A 23,157-nucleotide genomic window follows, 5' to 3' on the forward strand; every position below is an offset into this window, starting at 1 on the left:
GAAGATTCTCAACAACATTAGAATTATCACTGATGATGGCCAGCGAACTTATTGCTAAGTTACACTCTATTGTCTGCTTGATAGCTTGTTATTGCTGTACTGCAGTTTAGTCCAAAATGTTTCCTGAATGTTTGAAGTTCGCAGTACCAGTACTGGCGACTTGTCCAGGGTGTACCCCGCCTTTCGCCCGTAGTCAGCTGGGATAGGCTCCAGCTTGCCTGCGACCCTGTAGAAGGATAAAGCAGCTAGAGATAATGAGATGAGATGAGTACCAGTACCCACTCAGGCCTGTAACTGAACAAGTACAGTTTTATGAGCTTTACATACGCATGCGAGTCCATTTAGGCCCTGGTCACGCTACAGCCCGCGATGGGTTTGCAAATACTTGGCGGCGACAAGTAGATTATTATTTTTTTTTGCATCGCCACCAATCATGTGATGCTCAGTGAATATTCTCCAAGCTTTGTGAGTTGTTTTTTTGGTGTGTCTCCGCCTCGTGAGTGGCCAAAAACATAGTGAAAATTTTCAGTGCATGCATTGAAATTTGGTGGCGGTATTTTTGTCAGCAAACTAAGCGGCGAATACTGGCAGACGGGTTTGGGAATACTTCCTGAAGCTCAGGGAAGCATCGCCATCAAACACCTCATTTTCATCGGTAACCCATCGCAAGCTGTAGTGTGACTGTAGCTTCATCCTTTTAACATGTTACACATCGAACGTACCGTGGTGGGAAATGACGTTGTTCCGACTTGCAAGTTACCACTTACAACGCAACATTATACCCAAGCCATCAATTATTATTCCCACTGAAAAGCTTTTTTTTTTTTTTTTGTGGTAGCTGAGAGAATACGCCAGGAGAAGTTGAACATTGTGTGCGTTCCTACGTCATTCCAGGTGAGTGCATAAAAATGACTTTGAAGCAGATGTAATACAACGTTTGTAATACCTTCGAATAATGAATTGGCTGTCTCCTCTTTGCCTCAGGCTCGGCAGCTGATTCTGCAGCATGGCCTGTCTCTCTCCGATTTAGACAGACACCCAGATGTGAGTTGATCACAACCCAGGCTTGATAGCACCAAGTTTACACAAACATGTCTCATGCACTGCAGATAAGCTGAACCTCTGTTGGGCAAAATGCATTAAAACGCTGCTACAAATCAGTGTAAATATCGACATGTATTTTTTTTTTTGAAGTTTCGAATGAAACGGATTAAGAAAGCGTGTATGTGTCCCTTAGCTGGACGTAGCGATCGATGGAGCTGATGAAGTGGATGATTCACTCACTCTTATTAAAGGAGGCGGGTAAGGAGCATGAGATCATCTGTTGGCTGCAGATATTCCTGTTAGTTATTTTGATGGATGCAAACATTCATAAAAGGTTTAAAAAAAAAAAAAAAAAGGGTAAACCTGTCAGTTAAGATGGTTCTTAAATTGTTTGAGGCTGTGAAGAACTGCTTGAAAAGTACTTAAAATAAAGATGGACGTGTGTGTGTGTGTGTGTGTATACACAGTACATTTAATATAGTCGCTAATTTTGAGAAGGGGGGAAAAATCCCAATGTTTTTGCACACAAGCTATTTTAAAAATCCATCAGCAACTCGACGTCTACACACGCGCATACGTCTTGCATATGACACCCACATTACATGAATTATTTAATCAGGTAATGAAATGGTGTAATGAAATAATTCATGATGCCAGGAGTGTAATGTAGCCTGGCTGGAAAATGAGTCATCCTTTATCTACTTCTTGAGAACCGCATTCTAGTGCTTGAAAACTTTCTGAAAGTCCTGGAATTTGCATTTTATACAACCATTTGGGTGTTCTATCTGTATCCTAAAGCTGTTTTGATACCAAAATAACTTTCTCTTCCTCCCTCGCTTTCCCAAACTTCAGAGGATGCTTGACTCAGGAGAAAATCGTAGCTGGCTGTGCCAAACACTTCGTCGTCATTGCTGACTTCAGGTAAACAAGCGACGCTTTCTCTCAGGAAATTAACGTAAACCATAAGCTACAGTATTTATTGTGCTAATCAATACAATAGATCAGTCATACAGTCAGTGTTGCTGAGTGTTGGAAGGAAACTACAGCTTAGTTTTAAACTGAATAAGCAAAAACCTTAAAGCCAAACAAAACACAAAACGTAAACTCCTTTATACTGACGGATAATATCCATACAAGACATGTTCATATTTGTTCCTGTATACTGTACATAAAGCCCCTGGGTGCTGATATCTTTAATCCATACAAAGTGGTGCTGAGCAGTGTGTGATTACTCATTTCCTGTGTGGACAGGAAGGATTCAAAGGCACTGGGGCAGCAGTGGAAGAAAGGTGTGCCAGTGGAAGTGGTTCCTATGGCGTACGTGCCCGTGTCCAGGGCCATCACCCGGCGCTTTGGTGGGGAAGCTGTGCTGAGGATGGCGGTCAGTAAAGCGGTGAGACGGTGCACAATGATCAGAATCATGTAGTGCCTTGTGAATGAGAGAGCAGTATTTTCCTCACTGTGATCTGGTTCACAGACAAGTGCTGATTAAATCCTGGTTCATACTTGCCATGTGATGTGTGTTCACATTCGCCTTCGTACCTAATGTAGTGCAAGATTTTAAAAAAATTCCACACGTCAGACCCGAAACATCCCTGTCCAGCTTTGAGTAATTGAAAGATTTCCTGCCAGCTGTTCTGGGACACGTACAGTGGTGTTTGTTTGAAATGTTGTTAACTCTTGAGAATTTTCTCTGTTTCTGCATAAATCTGACTCTCAGATTTTCACACAATTCCTCAAAGTAGATGTAGAAAACCCACATAAACAAATGAGACAAGTCTATTATACTTGGTCATTTATTTATTGAGGAAAATGATCCAAAATTACATCAGTGAGTGCAAAAGTATGTGAACCTTTGCTTTCAGTATCTGGCATGACCCACACCCTTGTACAGCAATAACTTAATTGTCAGAGATGAAACATAAAATATCAACTTTATTATCTAGAAGAATGACCCAAAAAGCAAGTTCAGTCTTCCTGGTGTCTAATTTGCACCCTAAAATTGAATAAAACGGTTAAAATACACTGGTTCGCGCAAGTTTTGAAGGCTTGTTTACATCTCACATATGCGCACTTCCACTGCCAGGGGACCGTCGTTGTGATGTCATACAAACAGACCAGGAGCAGCTCTGTGTTTACTTGCGAACCGAGTGCACGTGTACGGACTTCGGCTGTGAGAGGTTGTGTAAAATGTCTGAAAGCGATAGAGATTTTGAAGTAGGAAGTCTCCAAATTGAATATCGAGAGGTGAAACCATAGATGTATGAACCTATGGCTGTTGCAAAGCAATCAGTGAACGTGGCTCACTGGTTTGACTGTGCGGCCTCGGAATCGGACAGCGACTCAGCCGACTCTGATCACGGTGACCCCGGACCTCAACAAGGCTCTTGCCCAAATGATTTATCCTGGTAGTTATGATAAATTCCTATTTTCGTCGTAATACTAAATAAGAGCCCTTCTGAAGAATAATTAAACCTCCCTCCCTAGTGGATATAGGTAACGATTACTGGACAGTGCGCCGGTAGGCCACATTAGCCTGCCATCCGCGGCATTATACTATTTATAGCCTACTCTAAGCGAGGAAATATCCCTTTGTCTCATTTCCACAATGATTGTACAGGATCCCTCAGGATTCTTGACTTGTCCATTGCAAGCAAAAAGTAAAAATGTTTACCTCCAACCTTCTTTTTGCTTGAGCGTTGCTGCTCTGTTTCTTCTTTGACTGCTTGATTTTGTTTCACGCGCACAATCCACTCTCTCCGCCTCGTCTCCTCTTCCAGAAAAAGGTAAAAACTTCTTCCTGAACTGGTCCCGTTGTTACAGTTCACTGTACAACAATAAGGCATGGGGTTTTTCTTTGGAAATTCCTGAACGCATGTCTGCACTCAAGCCAAACGGCAATGCAAGGAAACGGACGTGGACTCAACTCAAGCGGTTTGTTTGTCCTGAATGACGTCACGCGCCGAGTCGTTACGAAAATAGCTGAACAGAAATTTGCCGCGATCCGCACTAACTTATTTTAATTATTACTTATTAACAATACTTCTTGGGACCAGAAGAAAATTACAGAGGGTTTTTTAACAGATAACGTTTCAAATGTGCATAAATTGAAAACCGTTGCCTATGAGCTTTAATGTTCTGAGTAACTGTTGATCAGTGCTGCACATCAACTTGGAGGAATTTCAGCCCAGTCCTCTGCACAGAAACGGCTTCAGCTCTGGGATGCTGGTGGGATGCTTCCTCACATGAACTGCTCACACACTTCTATTGGATTAAAGGGGAACTGAAGTCATTTTTAAACTTGCTTTATTTCTTAACGTGTTATTCAGTTACGTTTTCGGTTTTATTAACCTTATATCGTGACTCGTATTGGCATATTATATTACACTTATCAATCTTTTTGGCTTTTAGCCATGTTGAATGTACTTTGTATGGTTCACAGCAGGCGTCGCTTATCTGCGTGATCTTCACAAGACTTGTGTGAGGCTTCAAACGTGACGTGTCAGTGCTGACATTTTGAAAACTGTTTACACAGCAGCCAGATCGCCATATCATTCCAATTTAGATTAATTTTGAGATTTGCAGCTTCATCGGTGAGGGAGTGTCAGTCCTGCGCGCTGTGGCGCGTGCACCTGAAAGTGCGTCTCGGGCTGCGCGTGCACCGAGTGGACTCCAGTACGTGTGCCGTGAACAAGGCGCAGCTGAGCTCAATTAAGCAACTAGTATGTGTTTGCCTATTTAAGGACTGTGCTGATGCATTTGCATCGCAAAGTATTACGAGACGCGTTACCGAGCCTTTATACCCGTTGTCTTGATTTCCTGTTTCACGATCCTTGTGCCTGTTTCTCGTTCTTGTCCTCGCTTAGCTTTTGATGTACTGTTTGCGCCTCGACCGACCCTTTTGCCTGTATTTTTGGTCTCGCCTGCCGTTTTGGATTGTTTGCCTGTGTGTATATTGTCTCACTGTATACATGTCACTTTTTATTAAAATGTGTACTTCTGCACATCCGTGACATGGAGATTATTCCATATGACTTCGAACCAACGTGGAAGAGTTGGAAAGACGACAGGATAAGGACTAGTCCGTAGCGCTGGTATTTACATCATTACTGTCGCACAATTAAAACGTGCTAGGTCAGGCGGCTGGTAGGTTTTCAAAATAATAAATACATGCATGTATTTTTGTGATAAAGCCATATTATACTGAGCGCATTTCCCACATCATCCTCACTAAGGTTTCGGACAGCACTACAAAATGGTGTCCCCACTGTGTAGTGCCCTATATAGTGAGTAGGGAGCGATTTCGGACACGGAAAACTTCTGGCTTGATTACGTCAGCATTCAAAGGCGCGCGCACGTGGCAGATGTTGGTCACTTTGATTTCTGCTGTATGTTTTACTTCTGTCCTATGATATCTCGCACAGGTCTCAGCGAATCATGTTTATGGCCATTGCTTTGACATATGGACTGGTGTATTACAGTGAGGCAAAAAAGTATTTAGTCAGTCACCAATTGTGCAAGTTCTCCCACTTAAAAGATGAGAGAGGCCTGTAATTTTCATCATAGGTATACCTCAATTATGAGAGACAAAATGAGAAAAAAAAATCCAGAAAATCACATTGTCTGATTTTTAAAGAATTTATTTGCAAATTATGGTGGAAAATAAGTATTTGGTCAATAACAAAAGTTCATCTCAATACTTTGTTATATACCCTTTGTTGGCAATGACAGAGGTCAAACGTTTTCTGTAAGTCTTCACAAGGTTTTCACACACTGTTGCTGGTATTTTGGCCCATTCCTCCATGCAGATCTCCTCTAGAGCAGTGATGTTTTGGGGCTGTCGCTGGGCAACACGGACTTTCAACTCCCTCCAAAGATTTTCTATGGGGTTGAGATCTGGAGACTGGCTAGGACACTCCAGGACCTTGAAATGCTTCTTACGAAGCCACTCCTTCGTTGCCCGGCGGTGTGTTTGGGATCATTGTCATGCTGAAAGACCCAGCCACGTTTCATCTTCAATGCCCTTGCTGATGGAAGGAGGTTTTCACTCAAAATCTCACGATACATGGCCCCATTCATTCTTTCCTTTACACCGATCAGTTGTCCTGATCCCTTTGCAGAAAAACAGCCCCAAAGCATGATGTTTCCACCCCCATGCTTCACAGTAGGTATGGTGTTCTTTGGATGCAACTCAGCATTCTTTCTCCTCCAAACACGACAAGTTGAGTTTTTACCAAAAAGTTCTATTTTGGTTTCATCTGACCATATGACATTCTCCCAATCCTCTTCTGGATCATCCAAATGCTCTCTTGCAAACTTCAGACGGGCCTGGACATGTACTGGCTTAAGCAGGGGGACACGTCTGGCACTGCAGGATTTGAGTCCCTGGTGGCGTAGTGTGTTACTGATGGTAGCCTTTGTTACTTTGGTCCCAGCTCTCTGCAGGTCATTCACTAGGTCCCCCTGTGTGGTTCTGGGATTTTTGCTCACCGTTCTTGTGATCATTTTGACCTCACAGGGTGAGATCTTGCGTGGAGCCCCAGATCGAGGGAGATTATCAGTGGTCTTGTATGTCTTCCATTTTCTAATAATTGCTCCCACAGTTGATTTCTTCACACCAAGCTGCTTACCTATTGCAGATTCAGTCTTCCCAGCCTGGTGCAGGTCTACAATTTTGTTTCTGGTGTCCTTTGACAGCTCTTTGGTCTTGGCTATAGTGGAGTTTGGAGTGTGACTGTTTGAGGTTGTGGACAGGTGTCTTTTATACTGATAACGAGTTCAAACAGGTGCCATTAATACAGGTAACGAGTGGAGGACAGAGGAACCTCTTAAAGAAGAAGTTACAGGTCTGTGAGAGCCAGAAATCTTGCTTGTTTGTAGGTGACCAAATACTTATTTTACAGAGGAATTTACCAATTAATTCATTAAAAATCCTACAATGTGATTTCCTGGATTCTTTCCCCCCATTCTGTCTCTCATAGTTGAAGTGTACCTATGATGAAAATTACAGGCCTCTCTCATCTTTTAAAGTGGGAGAACTTGCACAATTGGTGGCTGACTAAATACTTTTTTGCCCCACTGTATATAGCACATTTCAAATACTCCTAACTTGCTATAGCAGTGACATAATGGCTGTTGGAAATGTATTCCTATATTTAATAAAATGAGAGAAATTTGTCTTCAGTTCCTCTTTAAGATCAGGACTTTGGCTTGGCCTTTCCAAAACTTAAATCTTCTTTTTCTTTTAACCATTTTTTTTGGTAGAAATAATTTGTACATGTAGGGTTGATGTCTTGCGGCATGACCCACTTCCTCTTGAGATTCAGTTCACACACAGGTTTCTTGATATTTGCTGGAATAATTAATGGTTCTAACAATGATGGCAAGCTGTGCTGACCCAGACTCCTTAACATTAGCATTAGCCAAAGTAAGAGTCCTTTAGTTGCTTAGAAGTTACCCTGGGTTCCTTTGACCTCGCTGACTATCGCACGCTTTGCTCTTGGGGAGATCTTTGGTTGACCACTCCTGGGGAGGGTAATGGTGGTCTTCTGCCCAGGTCAGACGGCAGGCTGCAACTAGTTTTCAACAACTTGCGTCTACCTGCGATAATAAAATCGCAGGTCGACACATGACGACTCAGATAATGGCAGTGTTGCAGAGGGTCTTTTAGTAGAGGCAGGTTGATGCAAGTGGATCACAATCTGTTCTTATTTCAGCTGTGATTCGCTTCCAATTGGTGCAAATGGCAAGTTGACACATGTAGAGGCAGGCGGTCGTGCAATGCTTGAGCTACCAATTGCAGGTTGAAGCAAGTAGTGGCAGCTAGATGCAGCCTGACGCAGGGGAAGACAAGTCTTTAGAGTAGGGATCGGCCGATGTGGTTTTTTTTCAGGGCCGATACCGATTATTATGGAATTGGGATGCCAATAACCGATATGTGCAACCGATAAATGTAAACATTATAATTCACATGAAATTAAACATAGCACACACTGACACAGACCTTCATATCCATGAAATGTATGTTTAATTGTAAAATTGAACATGAAATTTTGTGCAGGGAGATGCCAGCAGCATTTGTACAATAAAGTCAAACATTAGTTAGAATACAATGAGAAATAAAAAAATATATATATATTCACCAATAAAAAAATAAATCACTCCCTACTATATTACAGCTCACCATTTTCAGTGGAAAATAAATGAAAATACACTCTGGATTCTTTTACACTAAGAACTAAGTAAGACTTAACAACTTCAAGTAGTTTTTAAATAACAAATCAAGTGTAGGGAGCTGCCTGCAGCATTTTTAAAAAGTAAAATCAAACATAAAGTAGGCTATCACTCCCTATTATGTAATAACTTAACAAGTAACCATCTACATTCTAATGCTTTTAATGCCCAAGCCTAATATTCCCAGTTTAGGAGGATTATATTGTAGTGAAGGAAGCACAGTTGCTCTGCATGTTGTCCACTGAGGCGGTTTCTGTTTTTTGTATAAATTGCTGCGGCTCTGCTCCTTTAAGAGTATATCGCTTTCCGAATCAGAAGCGCTAGCGAGGAGAATCACTTGCGCAAGAATTATAAATACTAGTGGAGTACATTACAGCGCAATGTGAAGTAGCATAAGAACATTTTAAGTCAAGAGTTTAATTGATGTATTTTGTTCATTACCGTTTATCCAAGCAAGTGTGCATCCACGACACAATTAATTACTGAGCCCACAACAAGCATCCTGACAAACTCCCTACAGTATTACACAGCCTGCTAGCACCATATCACACCTGGCTTGTTTAAATGTTCAAATAGTGCTTTATAAAGTTACCTAACATATACAAGTGCAATGCGCTTTTTGAGCACGAGTCACGTCATGAAGTTTACTCATCATAACAAATAGCCGGTAGGCTTGCGCTAGCCTACAGAACACAAACGCTACGTTTTATTTTGTCTTCCCTTGACCACCTCTCTGTATGGCTGTTATTCTACTGTTCGAGTAGAACTACTGACACATTCACAACGTTTCCAGACAGGGATTTAAAAATGACTGCAGCCTACGTTATGCTGGGGACTGCTTACTATGGACAACATTACATGTTTCAGCGAGACTAGTTGGTTGTAGGCTAATTCAAGTGCTTCCTTCCATAAGCTAAGTTTGCCTGGCTACACAGATGCAAATGGACAGTTTTAACGAGTAGTAGATGAAGAATGTAAACATATAATAATGATGTGCTTTTGCAACTTGTGTTTGTGACTTATTGCGGCAAAAGCAGCGTGTCCTTACCTTGAAGTGGGATCTGCTTCTGCCCGAGTGCCCGTACGGCCGCCTTGAAACAGTTCACAGCGTTTAGCTACGCGTGTTGATTGGCTGTATCCCTTGTGCCGCTTCTGCCCGAGTGCCCGTACGGCTGCCTTGAAACAGTTGACAGCGTTTAGCTACATGTGTCGATTGGCTATATCTCTTGTGCCAAACAAATCAGATGTTGTGGTGGGCGGGACCGTGTTCTTGAACTCAGAGAGGCGAGTGCAGGAAAGGACTGCAGTGACAGTCGCGTTAGGAACGAAATGGCTGCAAAAAGGCATGTTATCGGCATATCGGTGGAAATTATGGCCGATACCGATAACCCTAAAAATGCAGAATATCGGCCCAATATATCAGCCAGGCCGATTATCGGTCGACCCCTACTTTAGAGATGGCTGCGATGCATCACAGGTCGACGCAGACTGCTCCTGCAAATAGTTTACAACAACCTGCAAGCAGTCTTACGGCCTCTCTCTTTTTATTATTTTTTAACATTTTTTAATATAAAAGGGTTTCTGTGTGCGATGTCTGCTTCCGACTGGTTGATTTCAGCTTAAAAACTCTACATCTTGCAATACGTCTGACCACGACGAAGGATTTGACGCAAAACGCCTGCGTCCACCTGCGATCAGTCGCCACCCAACTGATGCTAAAAATGTCAATTTCTTCCAACTGTCTGACTACGAGCTGGTGAAAGCTAAACTCTGGAGATTTTCTAACTTTTTCCAGCCTGAAGAGTATCACCCCCCCCCCCCCCCCCCCCCCCAATTGATTGAAAACACCTGACTCTAATTTCACCTTCAAATTTACTGCTAATTCTAGAGGTTCACATACTTTTGCCACTCACTGATTTTCCTCAATAAATAAATGATAGAATAACTATGCTCAGAAAAATGTCATGAAAGGCCTTTATTTCACTGGATTAGAGTGGGGAGGTTGGTTTATTTTTTTAGTTTTTTATAAAAAGTCACACTAGTGTGTATCATCTTGCACCTTCAGGGTGTAAGAACACCTCACAACCTGAAGAAGGAGCAGGCCGATACATGGCGTGATTTTTAAATATATGACCCTAGCTCCGTGGCCGGCGAGGGCCTTTCTGTGTGGAGTGTGCATGTTCTCCCCGTGTCCGCGTGGGTTTCCTCCGGGTGCTCCGGTTTCCCCCACAGTCCAAAGACATGCAGGTTAGGTTAACTGGTGACTCTAAATTGACCGTAGGTGTGAATGTGAGTGTGAATGGTTGTCTGTGTCTATGTGTCAGCCCTGTGATGACCTGGTGACTTGTCCAGGGTGTACCCCGCCTTTCGCCCGTAGTCAGCTGGGATAGGCTCCAGCTTGCCTGTGACCCTGTAGAAGGATAAAGCGGCTAGAGATGATGATATGAGACTCTAGTTCTATTCTATAGACCTATTTATTTTTCCAAGTCTTCTTCCAGTGCCTAGACTTGAAATTTTTTTTTATGACATTTTTCTGATCGTAATTCCTCCACTCTTTGATTTATTTCTTTCTGGGATTATTTCTTACACTGGTGGTTTGAGGGACGCTATTGGCGTTCCTGTTAGTTCTCTCTCGTAAATAAATGACCATGTCCCTTTTTTTTTTTCCTTTCCCCTCCAATTTGTTTAATTGGGTTCTCTTTCAGAACTTGTGTGAAACTCTGATGTTTGAGGTCATATTTATGCAGAAATTGTAGATAATTTTAAAGGGTTCACAAACTTTCAAGCACCACTATCTTGTGTATCGAAATGCATGCCACTTGGTTTGATGTTTCCTAATGCAGAGAAATCAGTACATTTTGTAAGAAGTGTCAAGTCTTTTCGGTGTGTGTGTGTGTGTGGTCAAAGAACAGCAGTGCACCCATCACTAATGTTAAGAAAATAAAACGTACAATTATTTAATTTAATGAAGCATGTTTCATCTGCCCTTTATCCAATTATGGCCATGGATTCTGACCAAAAACTGAAGAATAGTGTTGAATAAATTGTTTGCAGGTAAGAGCTGCATCCCCCAATTCACTGTGCACCACAAGTGTGATAAGTGCCATTCTCTCTATGCACTGTCACTGCTTTAGGGCCCTGTAGTGACCGATAACAGCAACTTCATCCTCGACTGGAAGTTTGAACGTGCTCAGAACTGGAAAGAAGTCAACACTGCCATCAAAATGATCCCAGGTCAGTTCAGCAGTACCTCCCTGTTTGAACCCACTGTGTACTGGGTACTTCTTAATACCTCTAACTAAAGGACCTCCTTGATTCTCTGTTCTTCAGTGGTTACATGTTGTGTCTGCAAAGTATGTCCATCATGATAGGACTTAGAACTGCACAAAGTTTTCAGTTAAAAAAAAAAAAAGAGCAGAGGACACTTTTTTTGCAGTAAGGATAATATTGATATTAGATAGGAAGGCTGAAAAAAACATCCATCAGTAACTTGCTGTCACCTATCGGAACACCATTATAGTTGTACTGTCTGGCATGGAATCTCCTCATAGGCATAAAATGCTACTACACACACAAGCCAGCTTTTCAAGCCAGCTCTTTATTTCAAACCCAGGTACAATGTATGTAGTGTATCCAGTAGTAGTAATAACAATATTGGCTGGCTTTGAGTGCTCTATCGGATGTATTCCATTCAACTAGCATGATCTTCAGCGAGTCGAAGACAAGTTCTGTATCATGCTAGTTGAATGGACTATATCTGATAGACCATGAGAAAAAGCCAGCCAATATTATTATACATACACACACACTCTTCATATCCGCATTCTTGAAGGCCAACGCTGTAGCTTTCATCAGTAGCACAAGCTAACAACCAAGAAACTAAGACTTCTGTCCCAAGACTCTTCTTCCATGCACACTCGCCACAGCATTTTTCACTCCGACTTAAGTCTTCATTTCCCCTGTGTAATTTACTTCGACGCGACCTGGCAGCCAAAATTCTCTCAATCTTCCACTTTTAACGAAGCAAACCTCGTGGCTGTGTTTTGTTTACAAACTGTCCCAGTCGCTCACTAGTGCGGAAGTTTTACATGTCCGATGTCTCTTTTCCAGTTTTTTGATGTCTGTTGGTATGTTTCTCCCTTGTAAATATGCATGAAGAATATATAATGAAATTTTGGTAGCCTTTCAGGTGTTCAGCGCATCTTTTAGTTTGTTTATTTATTTAGTGCTTAAACCTAGCACTGGAATAGCCTCATCTTCTCTCGTTCTCAGACAACAAAGAAATGATTGTGCGCGTGCGCAGCAGAAAGGTTTTTTGTCATTGGATCTTCGCATGAGCTCTGACATATGTCATGTTGTCTTGACAACATACATTATTATAACAATATTGCACGGTCATTCTCCATTGGGGAGAGTGGTGTAATACATGGAGGATAAGCGATATGTTAACAATGTTGCATGCCATCAATGAACCCACTAGAAGGGAATAGAATACATGTTTCAGGGATGAGAATTTTCCGCGGATCTGCGGAATTCCGAGTTTTTCCCGCTGAAAATGTCATTTTTGTGAAACGTGTAAATCCGTTGAGAAAATTTCGGGGGTCGGCGCGAGGCGAGGCTTGTGGTGGCACAAGCAGGCAGGACCGACCGACCGCCCGCCACCATCTTTCGGCAACGCTCATCGCAAAATTAGTTGCAGCTGTGATAACGGAAATCATCATTGCTTTCTTCAATATTTATGCTAACAACAACTCACGGCGATTTCCGGCAACGTTTTGGCGCTAGTTTCCTCTCACTTCTACGATTCATGGATAAACAAGCTACACGTACACGGTTTTGATCACTTCTTAAGTTCTAGTTATTTTGGTTAGTTTTCAAATTTACTTCGCCAATATGGCGAAAGTTTTGGACCGCAAAAATGAGGATCGTGCCAGGAAAATCGATAAATCAAACGGGATAAAGAACTGTTTCCGATGGGCATGGCTCGATAGTAGCGTTACCGTGCAGATAGGGACACAAACTGTGACAACGTGCCTGACGGAACATATCCGAAAAGTGGACGCGCCGGGAAAGGTTCTGTGTATTCTGTGCTCATCTCATCTCATTATCTCTAGCCGCTTTATCCTGTTCTACAGGGTCACAGGCAAGCTGGAGCCTATCCCAGCTGACTACGGGCGAAAGGCGGGGTACACCCTGGACAAGTCGCCAGATCATCACAGGGCTGACACATAGACACAGACAACCATTCACACTCACATTCACACCTACGGTCAGTTTAGAGTCACCAGTTAACCTAACCTGCATGTCTTTGGACTGTGGGGGAAACCGGAGCACCCGGAGGAAACCCACGCGGACACGGGGAGAACATGCAAACTCCACACAGAAAGGCCCTCGCCGGCCATGGGGCTCGAACCCAGACCTTCTTGCTGTGAGGCAACAGCGCTAACCACTACACCACCGTTCCACCCTATTCTGTGCTCAGATATGATTAATTATGGAAACAGAGGAGCTAGAAACATCCAGGAGCACATCAAAACAAAAAAGCACAAAGGTACGTTTTACTTAAATTGTCAGATAGAGTCAGGAGGAATCTAATATATCATTACGGTTACTTCCATTATCGCTCACGATATATAGATATATGTCATGGAGTGAGCCGTGACGCTCGCGCGCACACCTCTCTCATAAGCACACAGCACATAGGCAGCAATCTGCCGGCAACGTTCAAACATCTTGGCTGACCTGTCGCTGTGAGTTGCACTTCATTTCCATTACTGTTTTCTGTATGGATATTACTGGTTTTCAAGCATTTCATACTCCACCATTTGCCATAGTTTCTAACGAGAGCAGCATTTGTTATGAGTGCAGGGAAAGGCCTACCGGCATTCTAGTAACATTTGTTTGGCTCCACTCAAATGTAAAACGCATCACACATTTCTAAGCATTTTCATCTCCCATCTGTTAAGCATTGTCTATGGTCTAGGAAACACACGTACAAACCGGTTATTTCTAACATCAAGTTTATTTAGTTCTAGCATTTTTATAACACAAAATAGTTTTTACTAACTCATCATGCGAACTCCACATACTTCCTGTTTGTTGTGAGAAACCGAGGGACTGTACCATTGGCTTGTTATGGAGGGGTTTCGCAGGTGTTTGGTAGAATGGACTATTTTAACGGGGGTGTTTTACTGGTGTTGGGGAAACATGTATTTTACTATGCACTGAAGGGTTTTTGGTTAAAGAAAATTATTTTGGATGTTTGTATATTTTGTTTGTTTCTTTAAATTATTTTGTATTTAGGATGTCATTATTTAGTTGATTGATTAATTTTGCAATTTGGGCTCAACTGTGGGCGGGACTGCGGGTATGTAAGCTCTGCAGTAGCTCCAGAGCCTCAGTTGTGGTTGGAACGTCTTGTTTGAAGGTACTGTGGGTTGGCTGACTAATAGTTTTGTTCAGGGTCTTTTTTTGATTTAGTCTGGCAAACTTGAAGCCTCTTTATTTTTGTGTTTTTCTTATTTTGTTTGTATAGTTTTCTTTTTGCCAATTTGAACCTTTGGTTGGCACACTGTAAATATTTGCACTATTTTAAGAAAAGTTTTGAAAATAGAAAAAATAAATATATTTTTGGAGGAAGAAGTTTTCCGGCTCTCTGTCTGCTCCACCGCCGTCCATCCTTAAAATAAATAGTTTATAAACATTTTAAACCATCATTGAATTTGAAAACATTCTCATAATCTGGCCCGTAGCCAGGGGGGATCAGAGGGTTCGTTCGATTTCCCCCCCCCCCCGCGACACCGCCCCCCGGACACACACGCCCCTCAAGATTACTCAAGATTTATTCGTTTGTTCGTGTCCGATGAATGAATATACATTGATTCACATTTAAATTTACACTATCAAATCCAGACTAATCAAAAAAGAAAAGTAGACTAAATGAGGACGAGTTTGAAAAACGGGTTCATTTCTCCTATGTTTACACGTTTTGTTCAGACTGCTTTACACCCCAATCCAGTGGGTGGCGGTAATGCCCCCATTTCCGTTGGTAGCTAACCGGCAAATACACTGAAGCGAAGAGGAAGAAGAATCCGAAGCGGGATAGAAGAGAAAATTGGGAAAAAAGAAGATAAAGACAGAAAACGCAAGAAATCTGCTGCTTCTTTGTCCCAAAATATTGGCGCCATGTTCCAAAAAAGGGCCAAAATGGGTAAGGTGCTGAGTGCAGGACTTTGTTTTTATTTTGTTTACAACAGTAGTGGTAGATCGATCTGTCAGAGTGATCAGTGGGGGTGGGGGGTAGCGTCAGCCCGTCCGTCAGTCTATGCCCATGTTTACATTAGACCGTATCAGCAGATCATCAGATTAACATTTTTAAAACGATTAGTGTGCACACAGCAACACCAATACACGATTTGCGTGCACACAGCAACACCAATACACGGATACGCTCGGCTCCGCAGGCATCCTGCGCTCCAAATCACTCCGCCCTGAACAGCGAGTGCCCTCTGGAGGGTGCGCACTCCAGCCCTGCGCAGCTCACAGAGCGCGCGAGTGAAGTGCACAAGCAGTGTTTTCGGGACTGAGCCGCTGTGTGTGTGATCCCAGCGCATATCACTTACCACTTGCAAGTGGAAGGATGACAAGCCTAAAGACAATCATAACTACACAATGGGCAGTATTTGCATCAGTATTTGCAGTATTTTCATACTTTTATACTCTTTAATGAAAGGTGATACAAGGCGGAAGTCCGCGCCGTTTTTCAGCAGTCGCGTCACATGACCAACGCCAGCGAATCAGGAAGGTGGATGTCACAGTGACGTTGTCCAATGACGACGCCAGCTAGAGCTCAGCTCAGCGTATCCGCGTATTCTCAATGTTTACACAGCACCGGACCAGACACGATCTAGATTGAATACGTGGACCCTGGCGGATTCCCGTTTCCCGGCGTTTCCAGGTGGTTTAATGTAAACGGACAGTGCATCCGCGAAGAAAACGAGACAGATACGGTCTAATGTAAACTTGGCCTATGTGTGTCAGTGAGACACGCACACACAGAGATGAGTTAGGTGGCTCGATGGCTAGGTACTAGTAGCGTCGGACCTGGGGCTGCTTTTTTTTTTCAGCTTGGGAAATCGGAGCTGTGGTGTGAAGACAGTAAAATGCGAGACTTTAAGAGCACGTGTTTTTCAGTCATCATGGTAACATGGCATCATGGTAACATGACACCCTGTCAGTGGTTTGGCATTTGGATCAGAGTGAAAAGAAACGTGTGCACTAGCTGAAAAATGAAAATGTTCAGACCAGTGTGTGAAAACACCCACTGTTGCTGCATTTGGGCATTTTTAAATCAATTGTCCTTATAGGGCTGTGCGATATTATTTCAATCTCAACAACTGAAGTGAGCAACAGAGACAGACAACGACAGACAGACAGTGAAGGAGAGCAACGACAGACAGACAGTGAAGGAGAGCAACGACAGACAGACAGTGAAGGAGAGCAACGACAGACAGTGAAGTCACAGCACAGTTGTAGGAAGATAACAATAAGTTGGACAACAGAGAACTTATAACGAATAAAAAAAATGTCTAAATTAGAAGATTTGAAGTGTGCTTGTGTATTTGGGGGGTACGGGAATAGGGGGCCAGATGAAGTCCACTTTTGGGGAAAAAAGATTCCCCCCCCCCCCACAATGCTGGCTACGGGTTTGTGTGTGTGTATATATATGTGTGTGTGTGTGTGTGTATATATATAATATGTATGTGTGTGTGTGTGTGTGTGTGTGTGTGTGTATATATATATATATATATATATATATATAAAAATAAAATGTGGGAAAGGGGGATTGTGAATTGGGCAAATGCCCCCATTTTTTTAAATGTCCCATTCTCATCCCTGATGTTTTTATTCCATGGAAAAAGTGGCCCCTATGTATAATAAATGTTTTATATAGCACCTTTTGCAGACCTAAGGTCGCGTTACAGGAGAAAAGAAACTGCTAAACGGAGGAGGAAGAGAAGTATTCATGGAAAAAGTCTTTAAATCTGATTTGTAGGTTGAGAGAGACCAACAGCCAGAGAGAGAGAGAATTCCAGAGTTTGGGGGCCCTGGCACTGAAGGACCTCCCTCCCCAGTGTGGATAGTCTGGTGCATGGGATTGTAAGTTAGTTACAGGAAGAGGACATGAGAAAATGAGCGGGAGAGTAGGTGGTCAGGAGTTCACGGAGGTCGAGGGGAGCCAGGTTATGCTGAGCTTTAAAGGTGAGAAGCAGTATTCTGAATTTTGTCCAGGACAGGACCAGTAGGCAGTGTTGCTGAGAGAGGCTGGGGGGTGATGTGGGCTGTGTTTTTGTGTGAGTGAGAACTTGGTAATTTGTACTGATTGGATAATGGATGCTTAGTCAGTGTATATACTGTACTTAGTTTCTCTTCCAAAGACATTTAAAAAAAATTACCATTGAGAGATTGGTTCATCCCATTAACATTTATTCAGGGTTCCCGCGGGTCCTTAAAAAGTCTTAAATACAACTTTCGGTTTTCAAGGCCTAAAAACGTTTTAAATTGTTTGGAATGACTGGAATTTTCGAAAGGGAGGTATTAAATTTAATATTGGACCGAATGAGTGAAATGTCTCCATCCGGTTTGGGGTATTTTTTTTTTTTAACTGTAATTTTCAAAGTGACCAGAGCACCTTTTGGGGGCAGCATTGGTTCCGTAGATCAAGAGCTAACGGTAGGAGGCTACTGGAGGCGGTGCGGTGTGGAGGCAGTGCGGTGTGGTGTGGAGGCGGTGTGGTTCGGTGTGGTGTGGAGGCGGTGTGGTTCAGTGCGGTGTGGTGTGGAGGCAGTGTGGTGTGGAGGCGGTGTGGTTCGGTGTGGTGTGGAGGCGGTGTGGTTCAGTGCGGTGTGGTTCAGTGCGGTGTGGTGTGGAGGCGGTGTGGTGTGGAGGCGGTGTGGTTCGGTGTGGTGTGGAGGCGGTGTGGTTCGGTGTGGTGTGGAGGCGGTGTGGTTCGATGCGGTGTGGTGGTGGTGAAGAGTGAGAGATGCGCAGGTAGCTTACGCGGGCGCTAAAAAGCGTTGATAATTATGGGAAGATGTCTGTTTAACGACAAGTGGTTGGGGGATGACAGATACCCCCAAAATAAGGAGAAGAATCATTTGCGATAAAAAGCGCTGGATCGCACAAATGTGTTTAAAGACGGTACTGCAGCGCCGGGGACACGCCCACTGGGAAACTGGCTTTTCACGGACACGAGGCGCGCGCGCGTGTTAGAGGTCAAGCGCTCCGGAGTGAACGGCAGGGGGGTTCGCGCATGCGCACAAAAGTCAGGTGCAAAATGGGACTTATAGGAAATAATAATGATTAGCATCATTTTTTTTTTTTACATAATTAACATTGTTTATTGTACTAAGTTTAATATAAATATATAAACAACCTTTATTTCAAAACTCAATTAAAAAGAACTCCAGAAAATACAATAATTCTAAATATAGTACAATATAAATAATTTGTACAAAAAGTTCGTTTTATTACCTATCAACAACAGTGTTTTTAATATAATAAGAATATTAACCACTAATAATAATTAGTAGTAATAGTTATTATTGATTATTAATCATTACTACTTATGAATTAGTGATTAATAAGTACTAGGGATAATTAAATGTTAGTTATTAAAAATATTACAAAATTATTAAAATGTAATTGGTAGAATACAAACACTCATGGATTATAGATTTTTTTTAAAATGGTGAACATTGATATGAAATAGTAGTAGTATAAACAATAATACTACTAGTAATACTTATCAGTTCAATTGTTATATCAATGTTCACTATTAAAAACAAATTATCTATAATCCATGAATAATTTTGTATCACTACTACTAATATTTACTACTTTTTTAATAATTTTAACTAATCTTTATAACTCAATTTTATAGCACTTTAATAATATCTACTTATTAGTATAATTTAGTTGATGATAATTACTAATTATTAAATTACATTTTGATAATCACTGCTTTATTAATTACTACTTAATATACTGAATTATAATTGCTACTCAATTACGGCGGCATGGTGCTGTAGTGGTTAGCGCTGTCGCCTCACAGCAAGAAGGTCCGGGTTCGAGCCCCGTGGCCGGCGAGGGCCTTTCTGTGTGGAGTTTGCATGTTCTCCCCGTGTCCGCGTGGGTTTCCTCCGGGTGCTCCGGTTTCCCCCACAGTCCAAAGACATGCAGGTTAGGTTAACTGGTGACTCTGAATTGACCGTAGGTGTGAATGTGAGTGTGAATGGTTGTCTGTGTCTATGTGTCAGCCCTGTGATGACCTGGCGACTTGTCCAGGGTGTACCCCGCCTTTCGCCCGTAGTCAGCTGGGATAGGCTCCAGCTTGCCTGCGACCCTGTAGAACAGGATAAAGCGGCTAGAGATAATGAGATGAGATAATTGCTACTCAATTAATATAGCTAATAAGTAGTGATTATTAAAATGTTATAAAATTGTTAATTTTTTAAAATTATTATTAAAAAAGTAGTTATTATTATTATTAGTAGTAATACAAACAGTTATTAATGGATTATAGACAATATTTTTGAATAATGATCATTGACATAACTGCACTGTATTAGTTTAGTTATTACAACACATTGATTAATATTGATAATGGTTATGAAAGGTGACAGTTGTTTTTCTGTGTTTAATGTAACGCTCTGATGATTGTATGACTGCATAAACAGGTTTATGCTGTTACCTGCTATAATGCAGATGATACTGAAGAACTTCCTCAGCCAGCTGTGTACTGTACCACACTCAGACTGATTTTGTTGTCGGACACAATCACACATCATCAAAGATAATCTTTGGGGATTGAAATAATGCCGGCTAAGGTTGTTCAGCTAGTTCTACTTGCCGTTTATTGTTTTCGTTTTTGAAATGATTCATGGTGTTTTCTCCAGTAAACACCAGTCTTCTCCTTGCTGCTACAGTAGTTCTGCAGGCCCAGAACACACGACTTTGCTTCAGCTGTTTGCATGTCTAACAGTTGCCATTGATGCACCCTGTTGTTCACCAATTGTGTGCGTTCTTCTAAAGTTAGTAAAAAAAACTATTGCAGAAAACAGTTTTAAGTTGTCGTATTTATCATTTTCTTTGCCATGGTACAGTCTTAATTTTTCCATTTAGAGGTCTTGAAAAGGTCTTTAAATTTGTACTTAAAAAATGTGCAGATACCCTGTTATTACACCATGCTATTGTTATGGAATGTGACAGTGAAGCCGGTTTAAATAAACAAAAAGTCCCAACAGTCACCAAATATCAGAGCTATCATACTTTGTAAGTCAATGTTTTTTTATAATCAAGAGCACTTGCACAGACTAAGTTTATACTCTGTCATAATGTGAGGGTCACACTGTGCAGGATCGTTAAGAATATCCTCAAATCCAGTGGATTCATCAGCACCTAGAGACTGGGACACAGCACAGTTCTGTGCATCCCCCCTGTTTTTGTGGTCCTTCTCAGATAGCAACATAAATTCAAACTTCCAACATCAGTACTGTTCAGGGTTCTACAAAAAACAAACCCTCCACTTCAGGCCATTTATTAGCAGCCTAGCCCATTTCTACCATCTGGACATTGTTTTGTTGCATCATCAAATGGAGGAACTAAACTGCAAGCAAAGGAAACCACAGAGTGCAGTTAGAGAGAAGAAGCACCTGCTATGTTTGAATTGCAGACAGATCCAGTGACTTGTTTTATCTCCCTGTAGGTGTTGTGGAGACCGGACTGTTTGTGGGAATGGCTGAGAGAGTTTACTTTGGGATGGAGGATGGAAGTGTGAAGGTCAAAGATGCTCCAACGAACTGAAGAAACAACGCTCTTTTCTGTCCTTGACACCTCAAGTGCCAGTGCAACACGAGCGTGCGTGTACATGCATGTGTGCACACAAACAAAAAGCAGTACACCACTAGAACATTCCCTGTAATCTCATGTAGGTGTATGTTAAATTATACACACTTCCATCATGTAGGTTTAGAATTTCTGTACGTTTTGTGATTAATCCTGTTACTATCAGTTTGAGAACAGTTTCACATTTAGAATCCTCCTGACCTTCGGACAAGATGTAGCGCAGCCTTAACAACTCGACAAGTTAAGCAAAGTGTAACTAAATGACGATTTTTCATTGAACATCTGGGAAAATGCCTCTCTTGTGTTTCTTACACACTGATCTCTGTGCCTCATGTATCATTTTAAGTCATTTTGTCAAAGTTGTTGCCTATTTTCAACTTTTATATATTTTTTAAATTCAACCAAAGGATAACATTCATCTGCTAATATAAGGTTACAATGCAAGCCAATACTATTTAATGAATATATACCAATACACCAACTTGCATGTATATTTGTTCAGTTCGCAGTGGAATCATTTTCTGTAATCTGTTGTGACCTAAAACCTTTTTTTAAATAAGTTGTTCTCACATTTGTGTAGCTTGAGTAGTTTACAGTTTGTAGACGCTCGTGTTTCAGGATGAACCACATGCCAGTGAACCAAGTTTGGGTTTTGTTTGTCAAATTTATATAATGTGCCTGTAGACAAAACTATCAGGGATTTAGTGTACCATTTAACTGGCCCACTCCATCAGGCCTTACCTTCGCACATACTCAGCCATGTGTAGTATTAAAACAGATGTTCCTTTGAACACTTGGAATGGGCATTATGAATTTGACAGCGTAGTATTTTACACACCAGCTTTATTTTGGAAATTTTGTTACTAATATTACTGTGATGTTATGGTTTTGATGTGTGACCAGAACAATAAATTGTTGTTCTCTTGACTGAATCTAAATATATTAAAAGAGCACTGTTGAAATAAGCAGGACTGACTGGTCGTTTTTTTTTTTTTTTTTTTTAAAGGTCATAGGCAACGGTCAGAGGTGAAATGTAGAATGTCAACTTTATTGTCTGGAAGAACGACCCAAAAAGCGAATTAAATCTTCCTGGTGTCTAATTTGCATCCTAAAACTGAACAAAATGCTTAAAATGTACTGTTTTGCCCAATTTCCAAAGGTTTGTTTACATCTCACTTATGCGCACTTTCACCACGAGGGGGCGTCGTTGTGACGTCATTTAAGCCAAACAGGCCGGGAGCAGCTCTGCGTTTCCTTGCGAACCGAGCACGCGTTCAGGAGGTTCATTTATTTAACCACTTTCTAAATGTACTTTTTTTTTTTTTACTGGATAGAAACATGCAGGGCTAAATTTCAACAATTCAATAATAACATATACCAGGACATTTAATGGGGTTCCCCACTGATGCGCGCGCACACACGCAATCCCTATAATAGAATGATTCGTTTATATTGCTAATATTAATACAAGCATTATACTATTTATAGCCTGCTCTAAACATACACACAATCATATTAATCAATAGCATGCTAGCAGGTAGCCATTGCAAATCAACTTAGTGGCCACCTTATTAGGAACACTTGTGTAAAAACCTGCACAGCCGGTTGTGCGTTTCAGCCAGTGTCATGTTAGCAGGCAAGCAGTCAGTATGTTAGCTGTGACTAATCAACTTCAAGGCCACATTATTAGGAACACGCACATATTTAGCATGCGATCCATTAGCATGTTAGCATGCCCACAGGTATCATTTTAACGGTGACAAATTAGCTTCAGCTTAGTGGCCACTTCATTAGGAACACTTGCGTTCCGACATGCATCCATCATGTTAGTCCATAGCATGTTAGCATGCTGGCAGGTAGCCATGGCAAACTAGCCCTTTTGTCTCAGGGTAATTCCGCCCCAAATCACCAGATTTATGAATGAATTTAATGAATGAATTTATTTATTTCGAACATGTATAAAAATGTATGTAA

The 23,157-nt window shown here is 41.7% G+C and overlaps 1 protein-coding gene across 1 annotated transcript in view; it reads left to right on the forward strand.

Annotated features, from left to right (window-relative positions):
• The window catches only part of LOC132889335 (ribose-5-phosphate isomerase-like), a 34,201-nt gene extending 12,053 nt beyond the window's left edge, over positions 1-22,148 (forward strand). Inside the window, exons 3-9 of the mRNA XM_060925722.1 lie at positions 839-894; positions 985-1,044; positions 1,238-1,302; positions 1,897-1,965; positions 2,296-2,437; positions 11,412-11,511; positions 21,044-22,148. Of these exons, the coding sequence (XP_060781705.1) occupies positions 839-894; positions 985-1,044; positions 1,238-1,302; positions 1,897-1,965; positions 2,296-2,437; positions 11,412-11,511; positions 21,044-21,141 (590 nt within the window). The 3' untranslated portion in view covers positions 21,142-22,148. The remainder of the gene's footprint in view (positions 1-838; positions 895-984; positions 1,045-1,237; positions 1,303-1,896; positions 1,966-2,295; positions 2,438-11,411; positions 11,512-21,043) is intronic.
• Positions 22,149-23,157: the final 1,009 nt, after the last annotated feature.

Source organism: Neoarius graeffei, chromosome 7 (genome assembly GCF_027579695.1).
Source record: "Neoarius graeffei isolate fNeoGra1 chromosome 7, fNeoGra1.pri, whole genome shotgun sequence".
In the NCBI taxonomy this organism is placed as follows: Eukaryota; Metazoa; Chordata; class Actinopteri; order Siluriformes; family Ariidae; genus Neoarius; species Neoarius graeffei.